Consider the following 22,296-nt stretch of genomic DNA (forward strand, 5'->3'; position numbering starts at 1 on the left):
AGGCATCCTGACCGGATGTTCTTCCCCAGAAAAGAGCAAGGGCAGCTGGAGGGAGCGTGTCAGTGCTGACCTCCATCACGCCCATCTGGGTCTCAGGTCAGCTCTGATTGGCACTGAGCATCACCCTCACAGGCAGTTGGGCTAATGCTGGTCTATTAGTCTGCACCTGCAACAGGTGCTCCCTAGGGAGGTCAGCACAAAGGGAGATTTGTATTCATTCCTCACAAACAGAATCATTCACTCAGGGTACATATCACGTGTAATGAAACGTCAGAAGCAAAAGGACCGACAGTCGCCAAACTTGCAGGGTGGCTGGGAGAGAAATGCAGGAAGAAGACACACACACAGAGGCTCAGGATCCAGGTTGTGTCCTATGGCCTGTTCCTTTATTTACATTACCTAAACGTGTTAGCCATTTTAGGGGTTGTTACTATTTTAAATCCCATCTCAGGGACTGCTTGGGATGAGATCACCCTGCCCCTGAGGGAATGATAGCCTTTATTTGGGTGTAATTCTGTGGAGGTGTGGTCCTGCGGGATGTGTCAGTTCCAGCAGGCCTGTGCTGGACTCCTCAGAGCACCAAGGACAAGTGGCAACTCCCATTTCTAGCTGGGGTTAGGTTCCCTGAGCCCTGGCAGCTTCCTCTTGCACCGACTGCCATAGTGCACGAATGTTGTTCTGGCCAAAGCCTGTGGCCCCCTGTCTCTCAATCAGTTCCAGGAAGAAAGTGTCCTCATCAAAGAGGGACTTGGTGAAGACTTGAAGCAAAAACTCATCTTTATCTCCATCTAGCAGGATTCCCTGCCGTTCTAGAAAGCTAGGCTTGTGCCCTGAGGCTAAGATTTGTTCCTCTTTGCCGGGCTGCTGGTAATAAGCTTCAGGAGGAGTCAGGAGCCGGCCTCCCGCCTTCGCCATTCCTTCAGAAGCATCTATGATGTTAGGAGTGTACAGTCCTACGTGCTGCAGGCCTGGCCCTCCGTGCCGGGTTAGAAATTGTTCTACCTGGTCCTGTTCGCTGGTGAGTCCCGGGAGGGACTCTGCCAGCACAAGGGTGGGGACAGTACTATTTGGCAGAGTCTGCAAGGCAGTAAGCCGCAGTCCCCCTCGCCCAGACCCTACAGCCACCTTGAGGCCCAGCTCCGGATCCTCACCTGGGCTCAGCGGTAAATGATGAAACCCTAGGCAGTTGTGGAACCAACGCATAAGTGTAGGGGAGCTGCCTGAGGTGCAGGCCAAGGTCAAGTGGTCCACGTGGCTGACCCAGCCCGGGCCAGGAGTGCAAGGCAGAGGTCTGAACCCGGGCAGGAAAGATCCTCGATAGCCAGCACGCTGCAGCAAGGTAAGGCTTAGATTACCAGCCGGAGAGCTGACCACTGTGTAGGTGGCTGTGCCCTGTGCATCTCTCACCCTAGTGGGTGGTACCGGCATGATGCAGCCGCGAGCCGCCAGTGCCCGGGCGGCGCGGTCCACATCCTCCACGTCGAAGCACAGGTTCGTTGCGCTGGGCACCGAGTGATGAGGGTCCAGGCCATACAGTGGCTCCCGCGGCCCGGTACCCTCATTCACTAGAAAGACAGCGTCCCCGCTGCGCAGGGCCAGCTGTCTCCAGCCGCCTGCTTCCCGCACAGCCAGGGGCTGGAAGCCGAAGATGCGTTGTAAGTCTCTCGCTAGGGGCTGCCCAGCCGGCACATGGAAGGCGATGTGACACAGACGGCGGGCGGGCGCAGCCATGGCGAGCCCAATTGCCGGCCACCCGGATCTGTTCTTCTGGGGCCGCTCACCCGTTTAGAATTCAAAGACTCTTGCTCCAGGATTAATTGTTGGAAGCCGACGGAGTCCTGGTCTATCCGAAGAGCGCGTTCTTTAGTCTTTTCTGAGACTACGAACAGAGGTCACGAAGTCAAACTTTGGGGGACTTATCCTTGCTGCAGCGCCACTTCAACCAGAAGCCGGCCGAGGACCACAGGTTCTGTGGGGTGAATTGTATGAGAACCACGCGGACGCTGTGCGGGGCGGACGAGGAGGTCTGGGTGGAGCCTGAGACTCCGCCTTTCACACTCCCTCCCGCCCAGGACCTGTCTCCCGGAGTACAGCGGGGACGAAGGGCAGTTCCTTCCCAGGGCCTTGGACCAGGTCACACCCTTGGGCAATGAGCCACCCCTTCCGGGGGCCCGGAAAGTCACAATAGCCACCTTCACTCTGTGCCAGGCGCACTCTTCTCGCGACCTCAGAGCTAAGGACTGCCCTGGTGGGGGAGGAGCCCCAATCCTTTCTCTACAAACGGTGAATATTCTTGGCCTGGTGCTTTTTCTTTACAATTCCAAAGTTTGCGTTCAAGTCCAGGCTCTGTTAACGTTTTACTTTTTATTTTTAATATTAAAATATTTTCAGTTACAGATTTTCAATCCCTAAACGGGGTGGAGAAATTGATAGAAAAGCAAGCATTTACATCTCCGTCTGGCAATCCCCACTTCACCTGACTCGTCAATTCTCCTTCTAAGTCTAAGTGAGATTTGGAGGGGTTAGAAAACTACTAAAACGCTGCTGTCGTGTTTTGTTTATTCTTTCTGTCAGGAATTATTGCTCCTCGCCTTAATAGGCCTCCAAGAACAGCTCGGGACTTCCTAAAGATATCAGCCTGGGGAACTCAAGATGTGTGAGATCACTAGAATGAGGAAACGGGAAGTCTTGTGGGACCTGAGCTGGAAGGTCCTTGAAGCAAGGTTAGATAGAGGACGTTGAAACGTGAAAGAAAACCTCAGAGAAGATGCAAGCCAGACTCGGAACAATTGTGCTGAGAAGACATTTGGGAAGGTCACCATGCCCAGAAATTCCTTGGTCAGGCAGTGAGAGAAGGCTAGGGGACTAGACTTAGACAAGGAGGCTTGTCAAGGTGTTCAGGATTGCAAGCAGGAGATCAACACCTCTTCCTCTGACCAGTGATCAGGAGAATATGGATTCCAGAGCTAAGTAGACCTGGGTTAGAAATCTATCGCTAACATCTCACAGGACTTTGGTCATGTTGGATAATTTCTCAAAGTTTCCTTATCTACAAAAACAGGATTTCCCTCACTCCAAGGCTAAGGATCAATATCTAGGGTCTCGCACAGGCACTTAACTACTTGTCACCTGTAACCCAGATTGCTGTGGTTGAGACACTATAAGTGTCCAATCAATTGTAGCTGTAACTGTTGTCTTATTTTCATTACACAATGTCAGCGTTACTTCCCAGAAGGTGTTGCATGACGTCTTTGGAGACATGGAGTGGGCATAGACTGCGTTGACTTGGGTCAAAGGCAGCCAAGTCAAGGAGCAGCTCTGATAATGGCCCAGAACATGCTATGACTCCTTTTGGGGAGTTTTGGATAGCATTAATACCTGGTTCCCTCCTCCCTAGGGATTGAACTCAGAGCACTGTGGATGTTAGATAAATACTCAGCCATCGATTTGCTTTCTAGCCCCAGGTCCTTTCTTCTCCCATACCCCAGAGACCTCAGCTTCATCTGCCTTCATTGCTAGACTTGAACCTCTGTGGAAAGGAAGGGGACTGCCTTAGGGAGGGCGTGTCCTAGTTACAGCCCAGCCTTACAGTTTTCTTGAATTTAACCCTGCTTCCTAGTGAGGGTGATAGTGAATGATAAAATGGAAGAGGAAATACCCCTAGTACTAAATCCTAGATTGTGCTCATTTTCGTTTTTCAGGCAGATACAGCTGAGGAATGGAAACCTAGCAAATGGATAAGGCTGTAACACGTGAACCTGGTTATGTAGGACTGGACTGAAGTGGCTGACACAACCAAGAGGGTCACAGAAAGACTGTAGCCTCAATGCCAGGACATTGTAGGACCATGTAGGAAGGCCCTGGTTTTGGTGGATTCTGAGACCTGAAAATACTGCTGTGAATACTGGGATGATGGTTTTGTTTTGTTTGTTTGTTTGTTTTTTTTAAAGATTTATTTACTTTATATAAGTACATAGTAACTGTCTTCAGACACACCAGAAGAGAGCATCAGATCCCATTACAGATGGTTGTGAGCCACCATGTTGTTGCTGGGATTTGAACTCAGGACCTGTGGAAGAGCAGTCAGTGCCCTTAACCACTGAGCCATCTCTCCATCCCTCATACCTTGAGTTTTATACTCAGGGCTCTATAATCTATACCCTCCAAGCCTTTGCTTTCAAGGTCTCCAAGTACAGAAAAGTGAGTATAAATAAGGCCACTGGCCCTTGGCACCCCACGTGCTTAGGAAGGAGACTGCAAGAATTAGGAAGATTAAGTGGATATGGTGGGTTTGGCTGGAAATGTGGTGTCCTGAAAAATTGTCGTATTTGACACAGGTTAACAGTTTGGGTTTTCAAGGAACAGTGAAGGTAGATGTGGCTGTGGATGTTGGTCCTCTGTGGTGTACAAAACACCACCCACTTAGGGCTCTGGGGAACCTCCAAAAGATGTCATCTTAATGACGATTACCCTCCTGCTGGGGCTACTTGTGTTGGGGTCAGCAAGAGTGAAGCGGAACGGAGGACGCCACCGGAAAGCAAGCTGTCGGGCAAGGAAGCAAGGTCGTGGGACTACGGGAGCTTCCTGCCTTGTAAATCCGCTAGGTCAGGTGAGGTAGGGGAGAGCTTGGGCTGTGGAGAGCGGAGTCTAAGTCATAGAACAGCGCCTAGCCTGCAGGTCTCGACACTAAACCTGGCGGACAGCAGTAGCTCGCTCGGCTTGCTAGATCTTCCGGGTCCTCTGCTCAGGGACACACAGCCTCGAACAGCCGGGTCCGGCGGCGCGCCCCGGGCCCACCCAGCAGCAGGCTACTCTGATGACCTCCCGAGTCTTCTCAGTGCTCTTTTACCTTTCCCTTCCGCCGGAAGCGGCTCCGCAGTTTTGGATCCGCCCCCTTTCCCCTCGCTTGACTGCCGCGGGTTGGCCCTGGAAAACCTCAGGGAAGGTGACCTTAATTTTTTTTTTCAAGTTGTGCATATACACAGACCATACGTATTTACTAACGAATTAAAGCAACAATGACAAAATGTACAAATCTCATGTAGCCCAGACTGGTCTCTAATCCGTTTGTAACTGAGATCGCTGTTACTGAAGATCCTCCTACCTCCAGAGTGCTGGGATTATATGTGTGCACCGCATTTGGTTTATGAAATGCTGGGAATGGAACATGGAACCTAAGACTGGATGCGTGCTAGGCAAGCATGCCACAAGCTGGGCTTACATCCCCAGCCCCAACTGACTGGGTTTTTGTTGTTTTGTTTCTCGAGACAGGGTTTCTTTGTGTAGCCCCGCTGTCCTGGAACTGGCTCTGTAACCAGGCTGGCCTTGAAATCAGAGATCCACCTGCTTCTGTCTCCTGAGTGCTGGGATTAAGGGCGTGGGCCACCACCGCCCAGCCCAATTTAACTTTTCTTTTCTTAAGGTTTATTTATTTTATATAGAGTACACTGTAGCTGTCTTCAGATACACCAGAAGAGGGTGTCAGATCCCATTACAGATGGTTGTGAGCCACCGTGTGGTTGCTGGGAATTGAACTCAGGACCTCTGGAAGAGCAGTCAGTACTCATATCTGCTGAGCCATCTCTCCAGCCCCCCAATTTAACTTTTAAAAGTGTATAGTTAGATGGGAGTAAGAATATTAAAGCCAGGAGAGAAACATCCCTGACTTCTTCACTTTTGGAACAGGCCCCAAGTGAAAGGAGCCAGGCAGGAGGGAGGGGAGAAAAGAAAGCAGGCTTTACCTTGGTATAGCTCCAAGGCTCCCTAGCATACTAGAAGCCCTGGATTAATACCCCAAACAACAAAACTAAAATAGAGAGTCAAATACTGTACAATTCCACTTACATGAGGTCTATTCTGAAGTTGTTACCATCATAGATACAGATGAATGGTGGCGGAGGAGGAGAAATATGGAGTTGGGATCTTAGGAGTACAGTTTCAGTTGTGTGGTGGTAGCCACACGCTTGAACAATATCCTGTGTTTATTGTTTCTTTGAAACAGGGTCTAACTCTGTAGCCCAGACTGACCTCAACTTCCTGTCAGTCTTCCTAGCTCAGCCTTCCAACACTAGGATCACGGGTGCCAGGCACGAAATACGGCTCCACATGTATGTGCCGGCACCTGTGTGTCACAGACAGGTGGGAAGTGGAAGACAACGTCCAGAAATTCTGGTTGACCACTGTGTGTTCTGGGCTGCAGCTCAGGTTTGGTGGCAAGGGCCCTTACCTGCTGAGCTCTCTTGCTGATCCAGCGGTCATTTTAAAACTACACATGCCGGGGCTGGGGATTTAGCTCAGTGGTAGAGTGCTTACCTAGGAAGCTCAAGGCCCTGGGTTCGGTCCCCAAAAAAAAAAAAAAAAAAAAAAAACTACACATGCCAGCTAGACCAGTTGACACAAGCCTGCAACCCCAGCTGCTCGAGAGGCTAATTCAGACCTTCAGAGCGTATTTAAGGACAGTTGGGCACTTGGCTAGCATGTATGCGGACCCAGATTCTATCTCCAGTACCACATCAAATAATAAAGAGCACTTATGTGTACTGGTAGGTAAGTACTTTTAATAGCTTGGGTAAATTTACTCAAATTGTCTGCGATGTGCTAATGCGACTTTCCCCCGACACTCCGCCTTATAAAGCTCCGACATCATTAGTGGATTTTATGTTGTTCAGTACTCGATTTTCAGCCCTTACCACCATGGAAGGGTTTGATAGAGTTGACCATCCGCTCCTTCCTGTCTCCGTCCCAGTTTCCACGATGCCATGCCCACTTCCCCACTGGCCCTGTTGCATCTCCACTGCCAGCTTTTGTGCGTCCTCTTTACAGAGGCAGAGTCTCTATAGCCTCGGTTGGTCTTGAGCTCACATACTGAGAATGACCCTGAACTCCAGATCCTCCTGCCTCTACCACCCAAGTGCTGAGGCGTCCCTCGTGCTTAACCTGTTTGCCTGTTCTTATATCCTAGCTGTTTTCCGCCCTCCCGCAGAGTCTCTCTTGCTAACAGTATTGAACCGCTTTTTTGCTCTTCCGGCATGGATGTCTCACAGGTCCCTCAAATCCACCAAACCCAACGCCATACTCTTATCTTCCTGGCAGCTGCCCAAGCCAGAGACCTGCATGTGACAGATCCCCTCCTAACAGCCCAGTCCTCACCTCGAGGTACCCCCTGGTCCTCCCGGTCCTGTTTCTGCAGTGCCTCAGAAGTCATGAGATCTTTCCTCTCCATCTCCACTGGTTTGCATAACTGAAGCAGTACAATAACCTCTTAATTGCCTTCTTGGACTAAGTTTGCTCTTGAATAAGAACTGAGAGACAAAGTCTAGTTTCCTGCTCTGCTTGAAATTCCTCAGTAAGTTCTGACTGCTCTTAGGCTCAGGGCAGAACTATTTCTGGTCACAAATTAGGCCCTGATGACCTCACCTGCCCCCCCCCCAAATCCATTTCCCACTTCTGTCATTATGGAAATGAATGAGCTCCTCCAGCCTTTAAATTAAATGTATTTACTTTGTGTATGCAGTGTGTATAGACTTTAGGTCTGTTCTTAGCGTGTTGCATGTATGGAGGTCAGAGGACTATCTTGGGGAGCTGGTTCTCTCCTTTCATCATGTGGATCCTGGGGAATCAAACTCAGATCCTCAGGCTTGGCAGCAGGCCCCCAACCTGCTGAGCCCACTCGCTGGCCTACACCTGTTTGGTGTTTGTTTGTTTGTTTGTTTGTTTGTTTTAGTAGAGGTGGGAGAAATAAAGGAGGCCGGTCATGGGCTTGTGGAGGGAAGGGGGCAGATGGGGAGAGAAGGGTTAGGGAAGAGGGCAAGAGTGGAGAAGAGTAAGGGCAAGAGAGAGCAAGAGCAGTATTTGTTATTAATATCCTCATCCCCCATGATGTAATTAGATCCTGGGAGATTTTTGCGCTCACCACCCGGAGCTCTTGTCTTTGTTGCCTGAATGTTTTCCCTTTGACCTGGTAAACATTTTCTCAATCAGTAGATCTCAGCATAAATCCCAGTTTCCAGAAATGTCTTCTCAGGTCCTTGGGACTTCTGCCTAGTGTCTAGCATAAGAGCTGGTGTGTGTCAAGAGCTCAGTGAATATTTATGAATGAACCAACCAAATAAAGCCCTTAAGGGCCAAATAGGTCTTTCCAAAGCTGCAGTTTTTCATATGACCTCTAGGTGTCACCATTGGCCTCATTTTAACCAGCTCTTGCCCTGGTTTCCAGGAGAGGGGTGGGTCTGGTCTACCCACTCGGCAAGCTGGGAGGAGTGATGGAGAAAGGAAACTGAATGCTAAACCTAAGACAGAGCCTGGCTGTGTCACAATGACTACTCTCATACAGGATAGCTGGAAACTCAGGAGAGTGACTGGGAACTCACATGCACCAATGTCCCAGCTTTTCAAATTGCTCAGATTACAGGCATGGGCCACCAAGCCAAGCAAAGGTCCATGCCTCTAATCTCTGCCCTGGGTAGGCAGAGGCAGGTGGATCTCTGTGAGTTTGAGGCCAATCTGGTCTACATAATGAGTTATGGCTAGCCAGGGCTACATAACTAAACCCTGCCTCGAAACAAACTGAGACAATCCCAGAAAAATTGAGATTATGTTTATGTCACAGTTCTAACAGTCATCCAGAGTTTGAGTTCATTAAATCACCACAACAAGGGCAAGGCCAAACTCCTCTTCCTCTCAGATATACTGTACAATTTATCTATTCATTCAAAAGTTGTATTTTATTTATTTATTGTTGTTGTTGTTGTTGGTGGTGGTGGTGGTGGTGGTGGTGTGTGTGTAGGTTGGAGGACAGCCTTTGGGAGTCAGGTCTCTCCTTCCACCACTGGGGATTGAACTCAGGCCATCGGCCTTGCACGGTAAGCACTTTCACCCACTGAGCCATCTCAATGGCTTCTGTTAAGTTGAGTTTGGCTACAATTCAGTATTAAACAAGAACTGGTCGTCTACAGATTGAGTGCTGAGTTGGATGGACAGTGGTCACACAGTAGTCGGACAGCTACATATCCACTCCCTGGGACATATCAGAAGCCACATTTTGTATCTTCTCATGATAAAAAACAAAATTCAAACACCTTTCAAACATTTTTAATTACTTAATTGAAATAGGATATCTCCTTGTAGTCCTGGCTATCCTGAAACTTACTGTATAGACCAGGCTGGTCTTGAACTCATAGAGTTCCATCTTCCTCCGCCTCCACTAGAGTTAAGGGTGTGTGCCACGAGGCCTAGCATGGCCCTGACTTCCTCTGAGGATACACTACGCTGTGGAAGTGTAAGCCAAATAACCCTTTTCTCCCAGAATGCTTATAGTCTTGCTATTTCATCACAACAATAGAAACCTGAAGACAATGACCTTGAGAAAGTCATTTAACCCCCAAAAATTAACTTCCTCAACTGACAGGGATAATATGTTTATGTCGCAGGTTTATTCTGAGGTCTAAGTTGGCTGAGCTATGTGTTTAATGCCACAGACATTTACTGAGCAGTTACTGCATGTGCAATCAGGCCTAAGTTGTGTCGTATGCACAGCGTGAGCTCCCGTGGCCCTGTGTAGTATGTGCTCTCATTGTCTGAGCTCTAAGAGGGAAAGGCTGGGGCTTTAGTAACTTGCCCGCAGTCTCAGAGCTGTCGAATGGTGGGCTGGGGTTTGAGGCCCGGGCAGTAGGCTCCAGTTAGTTCCCAAGCACTGTCTACTAAGCCAGGACACCATATGGAGCAGGCTGAATAATGAATAGTTATTATGCTCATTGTAATTTAGCCTTAAGTGCTTTTTATATCCACGGTGCTAAGTGTTAATTATTAGTGTATTTGGATGCAACATTTATCCTTTTTGTTCCTATTTTTTCTTCCACAGCCATGGCAACAAAGGGCCCTGTACTCTCTATAGAGGAGTACCCTGCCTTTGTCCGATCCAGCCCGGTGCTCCGTCTCTGCAAACAACAAAAGATGTGGCCACCCGGCTGGCTTCCCCACCCCCACCCAGAGCGCTAAGCAAGACTGAGGCAGGTACAGATGAGCAGACCAGGAGCAGGGCTCACAAGTGAGGTCATGCTTAATAAACTTGATTAATTTCTTTGAGCAGCAGCCATGCAAGAGGACAAGGGTGAAACAAGAGACAGTAATTCATCCTGATTCCGAGGCGCGAGAATACGGCTACGACCGCAGAGATTTCCTGAAGATGTGAGTCTGGTGGGGCTCAGCCTTGGAAGCAGCAGGACAATTCAGTAACAGTGTTTGCTCATGATGCCTTAGTGAAAAGGTGACCCGTCCTGGGGACAGAACATGGACTCTCTAAGTCTCCTGCTTGGATCCCTTGAAAGGCATCCTCAGCACTTCAGGCTGGTAACAGTAAGACAACCTTAGCCGTAACACTGTGTATAGAGTGCTTTAAGAGAGTCTAAGGGGTTGGGGATTTAGCTCAGTGGTTGAGCCCTTGCCTAGGAAGCGCAAGGCCCTGGGTTCGGTCCCCAGCTCCGAAAAAAAGAACCAAAAAAAAAAAAAAAAGAGTCTAAGAAAACTGGACATGGTGGCTCACCCCTTTAATCCCAGCACTTGGGGAGGCAGAGGTAGGTGGAGCTCTGTGAGTTCAAGGCCAGCCTGGTCTACAGAGGGAGTTCCAGGACAGGGACAGCCAGGGCTACATCAAAAATCCTGAGAGAGAAAAGTGTGTGTGTGTGTGGGGAGGAGTTACTTATATACAACAGGGATTCCAACACCTAGGCCCCCCTGGCAGGCTCGCCCCACTCTCAGTTGTCTGTATCATACCTGAGTTTAGTGGAATGTCTCTTCCAGCAGGCAGGAGGCCTCTCCATGCAGGAACCACAACTGACCCAATCTTCCAGTGGAGTTGGAGTAAGAAACCGTAGGCTCCTCAGTGCCCCTTGCTTTGAGCATGCTCAGGGCCCTGCACTTTAGCTCCTATGCCCACACCGTGGAGGAAGACCCCCTAGAGGGGACTCCTAGTTGTGTCCTTACCTTCTCTTCTAGCCCCACTGGTCAGTACGAGTCTCTCATAGTCTTCCCATTCTTCTTGCAGATATTGGTGTAGGAGTGAGGCTGTGCTGTGGTCTTTCTCGGTGAGATTCCTAGGATTGTCTTAGACACATTCAGTCGCTTTAACAGAATGTCATAGACTGGACAGCGTAAACGCTGTTCTTCCAGTTGAGCCTGAGATCAAGGTGCTGTCATCTACTTGATAGGATTTCATATGGCAGAAAGGGGCCAGAGAGCCGCCTGGGCTGTTTTGTAAAAGCGCTAATCCCTTCGATGAAAGTTTTACCCTTCACCTGCCACCTCCTCAAAGGCCCCATCTCTTGACCTTTTTACCTTGGTGGTTAGGATTTTACTTTGGTGGCTAGATTTCATCGACAGCAAAGATGACATCATGGAGAACTAGGAATCTTGTCCTTAACGGCACCCGGTCTTCTAACCCTGGAGGCCATGTTAATGCTAGGTCTCCTCAGGAAAGGTCAATCATGGTCATTACCTGAGCCATTTGGATCACAATTTTCATGACTGTGTAGAAAGCATCCTTGCTGATAAGACCAGGGTAGCTTTGTGATTTTTTGTGGGCCCCTTCCTAAATTAAAAGTTTCTTTGGTGGTGTGAAGGACCGGTCCTCATACACACACCAGGTGGGCCCTGTACCACTGAGGTAGAGCCTCATTCCCCAAATTTAAAATATTTTATGATATTATTAACTATTTCCTGTGTGTGTGTGTGTGGTGTGTGTGCGTGTGTTCCCACACGTGTGCCTGCATGCTGGCTTGCATGCTGCTGCGCGCATGTTACTGCAAGAGGACAACTTGCAGGAGCCACCTTTTCAACCATCTGGGCTCCAGGAACCCAGCAGGCGATCAGTCTTTGTGGTAAGCGCCTCTATCTGCCGAACCACCTCCCCAGCTCTCAAGTTATATTTGTAACCAAATGGGCATAAGGTTAAAAATATTCCCTTTCCGAGACCTGTGGTGCGTGCTGTGGAGCCTTGTCAAGTCTGCTCTGTCCTGACTCACCGCTGTTCGCTCCTGCTGAGGAACAAGTCGGTCAGGAAGCTACGCCTCAGCCATGACATTTAAAGATACTGGGAAGACTCCCGTGGAGCGTGGAGCGGGAAGTGGCGATTCACCGGATTCGAATCACGCTCACCAGCCGCAACGTGAAGTCGCTGGAAAAGGTTTGTGCGGACTTGATCAGAGGCGCAAAGGAGAAGAATCTGAAAGTGAAAGGACCAGTGCGCATGCCTACCAAGACACTGAGAATCACTACCAGAAAAACCCCTTGCGGTGAAGGCTCCAAGACGTGGGATTGTTTCCAGATGAGAATCCACAAGCGACTCATTGACTTACACAGTCCTTCAGAGATTGTTAAGCAGATTACTTCCATCAGTATTGAGCCTGGAGTGGAGGTTGAAGTCACCATTGCAGATGCCTAAGTCAACTGTTTAAATAAATTGACTTAATTGTTAAAAAAAAATATTATAAGTACGGCACTATTGGCTTAAGGGATAGCTCTTCTTCAAGCATACTGAAGTGTTTTTGTGAGTCCTGAGTGCTGGAGGCACTAAGACATCCCTGATAGGCTGCCTGTGGGGACGACTCCCAAATGAGACGTTCATCTTCTTTTGCTTTGCTTGGCTTGTTTATCTGGAACGTGGTCTCGCAGAACCCGAACTGGTCTCAAACTCACAAGCTGAGGATGATCTTGAACTCTTGGTTCAGCTAAGGGTTATTTTTCTCTACCCTGTCACTGGAATGCCAGGTTCCTTCCAGCCTCATTGAAGACAGAGAGGATTTTCCTCAGTCTTGACCTGATAAAAGGCAACATCTGTGATTCAGTGTTGTGTCTTAGAACAACACACACACACACACACACATACACACACACATACACACATACACACACATACACACATACACATACACACACACATACAAACACACAAACACACACACAAACACACACATACACACATACACACACACAAACACACACATACATACACACACATAAAGACACACATACATACACACACACACACACACACACACACACACACACACACACACACACACGAGCAGGTGTCCAAAAAGTCTTTGTTAGGTAAATGAATGAGTGAACAGATCTGTCTGCTCATTATACCCATTAAGATGTTAAGTGTTACTCCAGTTGCTTAAGTAGCCATGAGTTAACTAACTATGGGAGGAGGGAAAGTCTGGACTGTGTAGCATCAGTTCAGTAAGTACAGGGAGCTAATGTGCTATTATTTGCATTTTCTTCACAAAAATAGATTTTTTGGTTTACAATTCTATGTGTTTTCCATCCAAGATGGAGTTTCTCTGTGTAGCCCTGCATGTGTAGTTCTGGACCTCAGTCTGTAGTCTAGACTGGCCTGGAACTCAGCAACCCACCTGCCCTGCCTCCTGAGCGCTGGGATCGAAGGTGCGCTGCCACTGCCACCTAGCTGGTTTACTTTGTGGGCATTTAGGGGTGTGGCTTATTCTATGGACCACCCACTGGGAACCTGTTCTGGTCTTCCTATCACGCACCCTCCTGGAACGCAGCCAGAAAGGTTTAGAACTTCACCCCAGACTTCCGTGCTGCTAGCGTTCTGAGCGGGACTTGGTTCCCTTTAAGCGAATGCAATCACACTGGGCCTGAAAACTGAGTTAAGCAGGAAGACGTGGAAGGGAAGCCTGTGAAGGTTATCTTGCTGCTCCAGGTGGCTAGAAGGTGATGCATTCTAGACCTGGACATGCAGGAAATGATGTCTTCATTTGATGTGACAAAGGCACGTGGTTCCAGAGCTCCAGGGTTCTGTGTAGCCCATTCATCTGGTATTCTCTCACTCTAGTTACTTGTCTTCGAAGCCCAGCTATGTGTTGTGTTGTGGAGAGCACTTCTGGAAGACTAACTTCCGGATGGTCTTCAGCACATCTCAGGACTCTCGTCTCATACCTTCCCATAAGCCCTTTCTGTGCAAGGCGGTAAGTTGTTTTATCTGCTACTGACTCCTAACCAAAGAATCTGGAAGTTACTACACAACCATCACTGCGTGCATCATTATACAGATGTAACAATACTTATGCAGCCTCACATACTTGATTGTCAGAGCCAGTTCCAAGCAGAAATATACACTCCTGCAACAATTTATACATAATCGGGTTTTTTATTTCCAAATTCTGGGCCTGGAGAGATTGCTCTCCAGGTTAAGAGTATTGATTGCTCCTCCAAAGGACCTAGATTCAATTCCCACATGATAGCTAACAACTGTCTGTAACTCCCAAGGGAATATGGCGCCTTTTTCACTTCTGTGGGCACTGCATGCCTGTGGTACTCAGACACATGTAAGCCAGAACGCTTACACACATAAGTAAAAGTAAAAAAAAAAAAAATCACCAGGTAATGGCAACACATGCAGCCATCCCAGCACTTGAGAGGCAGAGGCAGGTGGATCTCTATGAGTTCGAGGCCAGTCTAGTCTACAGAGTGAGTTCCAGGACAACCAAGGCTACATGGAGAAATCCTACCTTGAAAAACCAAATTATTTCCATTGGCAATACTTAAAACAGTAGTTCTCAGTCTCCAAAAATATTTACATTATGATTCATAACAGTAGCAAAAGACAGTTATGAAGTAGCAACAAAAATAATTTTATTGTTGTGGTGTCACCACAACCTGAGGAACTGGGTTAAAAGATTGTAGCATTAAGAAGGTTGAGAAGCATTGCTGTAATAGACAGACAGATGGACCAAGACAGGAACATTCCTAGACTAAATTCTAGAAGTCTGAGGAAGGACTACAAAAAGCCCATCCTGGCTCTGACAAGTTGCGTACACTGGAGAAGGCCAGTCATGTTGTTTTGTATGTAGAGGACATCTCTAGAGCACAATAGTTTGTGTAACAGAACGTGATGTCCTCTGGTGCAGCCATCTTGGATCAGCCACTGCCTTATCTCATGAGAACCAGGCAGTGTTGCTCCTGCCAACTTGTAGATTGTGGGTGGAGGGAGATAGATCCTGAGAACTCTAGAGATAAGTTAGTGTACGCATTGTAAGGATGACGTATAGTGGTGTCTAGGGCTGAGGAAATGGTTCCGTTTGTGAATTGCTTGCTATGGAAGCATGAGGACTTGCCCGAGCTGGAGCCTCAGAATCTACACCAGAATCTGGCTAAGTCATACCCACAATCCCAATGCTGGGGAGGCAGAAACCAGTTTCCCTGGTGCTTATTGCTACCAGCATAGGCATTCAGTGGGAGGTCTTGTGTCAAAAAATATGGCGGAGGTCTGGAGATATGGCTCAGAGGTTAAGAGCATTTGCTGTTCTTACAGAGGGCCTGGCTTTGCTTCCCAGCATCTACATGACAGCTTACAACTGTCCATGATTCCAACTGTAAGGGATCCAGCTCCTTTATGAATTCTTCCAGCATCAGGCATCTACACTACATAGGCAAAACCCTCATACATAAATAATAAAGATAGGGGGCTGGGGATTTAGCTCAGTGGTAGAGCGCTTACCTAGGAAACGCAAGGCCCTGGGTTCGGTCCCCAGCTCCGAAAAAAAGAACCAAAAAAAAAAAAAAAAAAAGATAGAATCTTTAAAAACGGGGTGAAATTGATAAAAGACACTGGGCACAACTTCTGTTGTATGTGTGCATACACACACAAACACACACATATGTACACATGAACATGTTTTTTCTTTTTTTTTTCTTTTCTACCACTGAGCTAAATCCCCAACCCCCACACATGGACATGTGTACACACACACACACACACACCACACACACACACATGTGTCCCCAAAAACACATATACACTATGCTGATTTAAAGCACATTAGACCCACCCGTTTCTGGGAGCATGGTTTTATAGGAACACGGCCATGCTACTCGTGTTATAGCAATGGCTGCTCTTCACCAAGGAGAGCACCACTGACCCACAAGGCAGACACTAAAGTTCACAAAGGCTGTGAAACTTACCGTCTGGCTCTTAATTAGTTGCTGGTCACTCCAGAGAAGGTGGAGGCGTTGGCACCCTTGGCATCACCTGGGTGCTTGTCTCTACGTCCATCGTAAACTGCTCAGTGAGCACAACCAATCCGATTGAAGCTCTCTCCTGACACAATCTCGGCTGAGGCTGGTGGACATACGCAGTAGCCCAGGCACAGTAGGTTAGTAGGTCAGTGTGCCACTCATTATCTCTGCACTGGGTGCAATGATTGCTTTTTCTGATGTCCTCAGGTCAGAGTGCCATTGGTCATCAGCTAGAATCTTTACTCTGGATCTGCCTGGACAGAGACCACAGTCTCTCAGCTCTCTGTACATCCATTCACTAGAGGGCACAGCCTGTGCCAGGCACTTGACTATACCTGTGGACAGATCGGCATATCTGTGGCCCTCGCAGAATTATGGAGTTTTAACACTTGCTCTAGCTCTTCCTAAAACCTCATAGGTGGCTCCTTTACTCTCCACTCGAAAACCAAGGGTTAGAGAGATTAAATGATTTACTCAAAGTCATATATGGCCGGTGAGTGGCAGAGCGAAAATTGAACGTCTGTTTTCTGATACTGTAGTTTATGTGTTGCTTTGTGCAATACTGCTAGACAGGAGTCTGGGAGATTGTGATCTAAATTAGATCTACAGACAGCAAACCAGTGTTTTAAAGATAAGGAACAGAAACGGAATGTTGCTATCTCTCACTTCCCAGATGTAAGCAAGATGATCCTGAAAGACTGAGGAAGACTGGCAGTGAGAGACCTAAAGGCTTCCCCTGGCTCCTGCTCTTTAGAAAGGACGAGCCTGTCACCTTTATCTGTGAAGAGAAAGAGCGACTCCAGCAGCACCATTCCTTTTAGATACCTAAAGTGAGAGGAACTTCTGAGGCTGTCAGTAGAATATGAAAAACCCTGCTGTAGGGAGAAGAGGGCTCAGGGTTCATGTATCCCCTGCATGATGTCCTGTATTAGCTGCTTCCTTCACTGCCACTCAAGGGAAGAAGGCATCATTTTGGCTCGCCATTTAAGAGGGGACATAGTCTGTAGTAGGAAAACCCAGTGGCAAGGTGTGAGGTGGTCACACTGCATCAGTTGTCAGGGAGCAGAGAGGGTTGGCCACTGGTGCTCAGCTCAGCCATGGAAGGTGCTGCCCACATTCAGAGAGAACCTTCCCTCCTCGGTCAGCCTTGCTGGAGAAACGCCTCCACAGCCATGCTCAAGGTGCTCTCCATGATGATTCTGACACAGTGAGTTGGCAGTGAAGCATCACTGACTCCTCCCAAAATACATTCTATTTACCATGTCATCTTGCCTTTCCCACCTCTTACACATACTCTGGCTGACCCAGAGCTCCTGCTTTGCCTAGTTCCTGCATTCCATTGCACTTCCATAAACTCTGACCCTGACACTTACAACTATACCTTTATCCTGCTGTTGGAGCAGAGAGATGAGGCCAGACCATGACAGACTGCTGAAAAGGGATGTTGGGCTGCACATGCTTGAGGAATGAAGGAAAAGAAGGGAAATTCAAGAGCGGAAGACAGAGTAGAATGCTTGCTAAATAAATAAATAAAATCCCTCAAATTAAGAATCCAACATTTTGGGGCTGGGAATTTAGCTCAGTGGTAGAGCGCTTACCTAGGAAGCGCAAGGCCCTGGGTTCGGTCCCCAGCTCCGAAAAAAAGAACCAAAAAAAAAAAAAAAAAAAAAAAGAATCCAACATTTTGGGGGCTGGAGAGATGGCTCAGTGGTTAAGAGCTCTGACTGCTCTTCCACAGGTCCTGAGTTCAAATCCCAGCAACCACATGGTGGCTCACAACCATCTGTAATGGGATGTGATGCCCTCTTCTGGTGTGTCTGATAGCTACAGTGTACTCTTATAAAATAAATAAATAAATAAATCTTTAAAAACAAACAAAACAAAAAACAAACAAAAAGAATCCAACATTTTGGTGAAAATGTGCATCTTTATTGAAAATGGAGACCTGGGCTGGAGAGATGGCTCAGTGGTTAAGAGCACCGACTACTCTTCCAGAGGTCCTGAGTTCAAATCCAGTAACCACATGGTGGCTCACAACTATCTGGGATCCGATGTCCTCTTCTGGTGTGTCTGACAGCTATGGTGTACTCATACAAAAATAAATAAATCTTAAAAAAAAAAAAAGAAGGGCTGGAGAGATGGCTCAGCGGTTAAGAGCACCCAACTGCTCTTTCAGAGGTCATGAGTTCAATTCCCAGCAACCACATGGTGGCTCACAACCATCTGTAAAGAGATCCGATGCCCTCTTCTGGTGTATCTGAAGACAGCTACAGTGTACTTATATATAATAAATAAATAAATCTTTAAAAAAAAAAAGAAAAAGAAAAGAAAAGAAAATGGAGACCTTACTTCATAGATGACACAGCACTTAAACAGTTTGCATTATATCCAGTTCTGTAAGAATCCTGGAGATGACTTAAGTCTAGAAACGATGTGGCCAGAGTCTATGCAAACACTGCACACACCATTTCATAATAAAAAACCTTAGTGTCGGGGTTGGGGATTTAGCTCAGTGGTAGAGCGCTTGCCTAGGAAGCGCAAGGCCCTGGGTTCGGTCCCCAGCTCCGAAAAAAAAAAAAAAAAAAAAGAACCAAAAAAAAAAAAAAAAAAAAAAACAAAACCTTAGTGTCTGTAGAATTTGGCTTCAGAAGAAAAGGAGGTGGCCTGGAACCACTCCCAGCAGGTTCCAGCAAACCTCATTCATCTGCATGCACTAAATCAGAGCACCTGACATAGGTGTTTTGGGATAAACTTTCCAGGTGGTGGTGGTGCACACCTTTGATCCCAAGTGGGAGGCAGAGGCAGAGGCAGGTGGATCTCTGAGTTCAAGGCCAGCCTGATCTACAGAAGGAGTTCCAGGACAGCCAGGGGATACAAAGGGAAACCTTGCCTCAAACAAACACCACAAAGGGAGGAGAAAGAAGAAATCTATCAGAATTAATAACTAATTTTTTTAAAAAAAAAAAAAAACATGGCCTCACTCTGCTCACCAGGCTGGCCTGGAATTCACTCTGTAGAGAAGGGCTGTCTTACACGCGTATGCCTGCCTCTACCTCCAAGTGCTGGAATTAAGAGTTCCACAATACCTGGTTAAATTTCGAACAAACAGACATTTATTTACTTATGTGTATGTGTGCACCGTGTGCATGCATGTGTTCTCGGAGCCCAGAGGGCGTTGGAGCCCCTGGAACTAGAGTTACAGACGGTGGTAAGCCTTATATTATATATGGGTCCTGGGATCCCAGCAAGAGCAGTACCAATTATTAACTCCTTAGCCATCTTTCCAGTCCCCATAGGAACTAAATCTTGCAAATTGTTGGATCCCTTCCTTACCTCCTTTCAGGTCTGAACTAGGGAAAAATTTCTTCGTAACAAATTTTCTCTCTTGATTTTAGCAGTTGTAAACATTTCTCAACCAAAGGGTCACACAATTCCCCAGGAGTTGTGAAGGATGAGTGTATTAACTGTAAGAAGGTCTTTGAACAGTCCAGCCTGTTCAGCAAACATCACTGGGCGGGAAGAGTGCTAGGAGCCAAGAGGACCTGGAAGCCCAGGGTGTTGTTCTTGAGCTATTCAGCACAAGCTAGTCAGGCCTGCAATTAGACAGGCTCCAGGATAGAAAGACAAAGGGCTCCCAGAAGCTGGGGTGAAGGGAGGTCAGAGGTCAGAGTACCAACCCAGCTGAGAGAAGACTTTGTTAAGGCTGCACAGGCAGAACTCTGTCCCAGTGAGGCTCGCCCCCCCAGCAGATTCCAGATGAATGTGTTTATCGGAGGGGGAGCCTAAGCACTATGGTGAGAGAACAGGAAGATGGGGCAGAGGAGGGGAGTGTGCCAATAAATGCTCCTTAATGAGATGGGCACGGCCCATGCAATGGGGGCTCCATCCTAGTGGGGACTCTTCAAAGAGTATAGAATGTACAGACTCAGGATTGTTCTTCTACGAGGGCCAGGAAGCCAGGATATTTCTCCTACCAGCTCCACCCCACAGTGGTTGAGGATTGCTCCTGGCAAGCATAATTATTTCTTACTGCTTCAGCCCGCCTGGCATATGGGTTGGGCCCTCCTATAGCCAAATGAGACTCTCAGGCCAAGAGATGCAGGCGTTCGGGACCCAAGCGATCCCCTGTTCTCAGAAACAGCAGGCGCGCTGTGTTCCTGGCCAAGCGTATGAGTCGAGTGCTGGCGCCTTCTGCTATGTTCTCTGCAAATGTCTGAGCAAATGAGAAAACAGAGAAGGTGGTTTTGAGCAAGGCCAAGGAACAGAGAGCGTGTAGTGAGGCTGGGATGACAAAAGCAAGCGGGTGTCTGTAAAACAAACATTTTTAAAAGTTTGGGGTTTTTGGAGACAGGGTTTTTCTGTGAAGCCTGGCTGTCCTGGCGCTCTTTCTATAGACCAGGCTAGCCTCAGAACTCAGAGGTCTGCCTGCCTCCGGCTCCCAAGTGCTGGTTCTAAAGTCATGCACCACCACTGTTTGGTAAATGTTTGAAGGCTAGGGAAACTTAGGTTCAGAGCCAGCTGTGGTGACACACACCTCTAATCCCAGCCCTTGGGAAGCAGATGCAATCAGATCTCAGTGAGCGTGAGGCGTTTTGAGAGAGCTTGGTTTTCTGTTGGTAGAAGGAAGACTGAACGTCTTTGCTCATTGGGAACAGCCGTTATCCAATCTGTTGAGTCTTAGTTACTGTCTCCATCTCTCATTGAGTTATCTTCTTATCCTTCAGTGGACCGAGTTCCTGAGGGCAGGGACGTCATACAGCTTATCCTGTAGTCACCCCACTCTCCGCCCAGCCTCAAACTCGCTCTATCTCAGGGACGATTTTGAACGTCTGAAAGCAAGAATTACAGGCGTTTGCTACAGGCCTGGTTTCATTCAGTGCCGGGCATCAAACTCCAAACTTTGTACGTTTTTGGCAAGTGCTCTACCACCCCCACCCCCACCCCATCCCAGAACCCTCATTTAACCCCTGTTAACACAGTTCAGACCGAGGCACTCAGGACACGGTCATGACCAAGCTGCCTTCTGCACACTCCCTAGAACGCTTAGAGAAGTTACTACATTTCATGATAACTATTGTGTCAAAATGGCTGGCACCCAACTGAGGACGTGAACCCCAGACAGTGCCACTGTTTGGGACGCAGTACCTGCTTATTGAGTATTCGTAAGATGAGTAATAGGAACAGGAGTAATTTTTAATTGAATTACTCTTTTCACAACCTTCCAACTAAATACTGGCCCAAACCACTGTTAGGAAAGCCAAGTTTTCTTTTTCAATCTACTGACACACAGGACAAATGTGGAGCTGAAAATGGTGTCAGCCTGGTTAAGTAGGCAATGCGCGTCACTGCTGAAACTTCCCATGCCGTAACATTACAAACTCGATGTCTGTGTCTCCAGCCGAGTACAGTGATATATAAGGGTGGCTAAGGTATCTAAAATTACAGTGCCTAAAGCATTCCTTCTCTAAAGAAGGAAGATGGGCAGCTCGAGAGATTGGGAAGTCAGCCGCCAGAATCAGGAGCTCCCCGAAGACCGAATTTAGAGGAAACTGAAAATCAAGCTCCCAGAAAAGGAGTGGCAGGACGTGAATGGGAAAGGAGGGAGGTGGGAGGTGACAAAGCCTACGGAGAAGCAAGTCTGGCATTTGAGAGGGGAAAGAGGTAGTTTGACACTGGAAAGTGCCCTGCATGTAAGATGTGTGTACAGCCTGGGTGGGGCAGGTGGCTAATCAATCCTAAGAGACTCCGCCTCCCATCATCTGTATATCAGAAATGTGTTGATGAGGTTCTGACTTAATAAACATTAAAAGTCTAGGAACACCTAAGAACTGCTGGGGGATGCTTTAGAGAGAATGCCGTAAGAGTAGGTTTCTAAGACTGGACTAAGAGGCCATCTATGCAATCTTACCCACGCCAGGACACCATTCAGAAACTGTTAAAGAAGAAAATAAAGGGGAATATTCTTGTGGTTTCAGGGAAAGATTTCTTACTTTCTTTTTTAGGTTTTCCGAAACAGGGTTTCTCTGTATAACAGCCTCAATTGTCCTGGAACTTGCTTTGTAGACTAGGCTAGCCTCAAACTCACAGAGATCTGCCTGGCTCTGCCTCCCAATTGGGATCAAAGGCATGCACCACCACTGCCAGGCTATCAGGGAATGGTTTCTTTAAATGGAACACAAAAAGCATAAAACATAAAGGAAAAGGCTTATATCTTTTACATTGAAAGTTTCATGCGGGATTGGGGATTTAGCTCAGTGG

The 22,296-nt window shown here is 47.7% G+C and overlaps 1 protein-coding gene and 1 pseudogene across 1 annotated transcript; one reads left to right on the forward strand and one right to left on the reverse strand.

The window, feature by feature from the left end:
- Positions 1-364: 364 nt before the first annotated feature.
- Hpdl (4-hydroxyphenylpyruvate dioxygenase-like) lies at positions 365-1,971 on the reverse strand. The gene is given in 1 exon segment (NM_001014068.1): positions 365-1,971. A coding segment is annotated over 1 exon segment (1,116 nt). The 5' UTR covers positions 1,732-1,971; the 3' UTR covers positions 365-615.
- Positions 1,972-11,947: 9,976 nt separating this feature from the next.
- Rps20-ps2 (ribosomal protein S20, pseudogene 2) lies at positions 11,948-12,485 on the forward strand (annotated as a pseudogene).
- The last annotated feature ends 9,811 nt before the right edge of the window (positions 12,486-22,296 follow it).

The sequence above is a fragment of the Rattus norvegicus genome, chromosome 5 (genome assembly GCF_036323735.1).
Source record: "Rattus norvegicus strain BN/NHsdMcwi chromosome 5, GRCr8, whole genome shotgun sequence".
Lineage (NCBI taxonomy): Eukaryota > Metazoa > Chordata > Mammalia > Rodentia > Muridae > Rattus > Rattus norvegicus.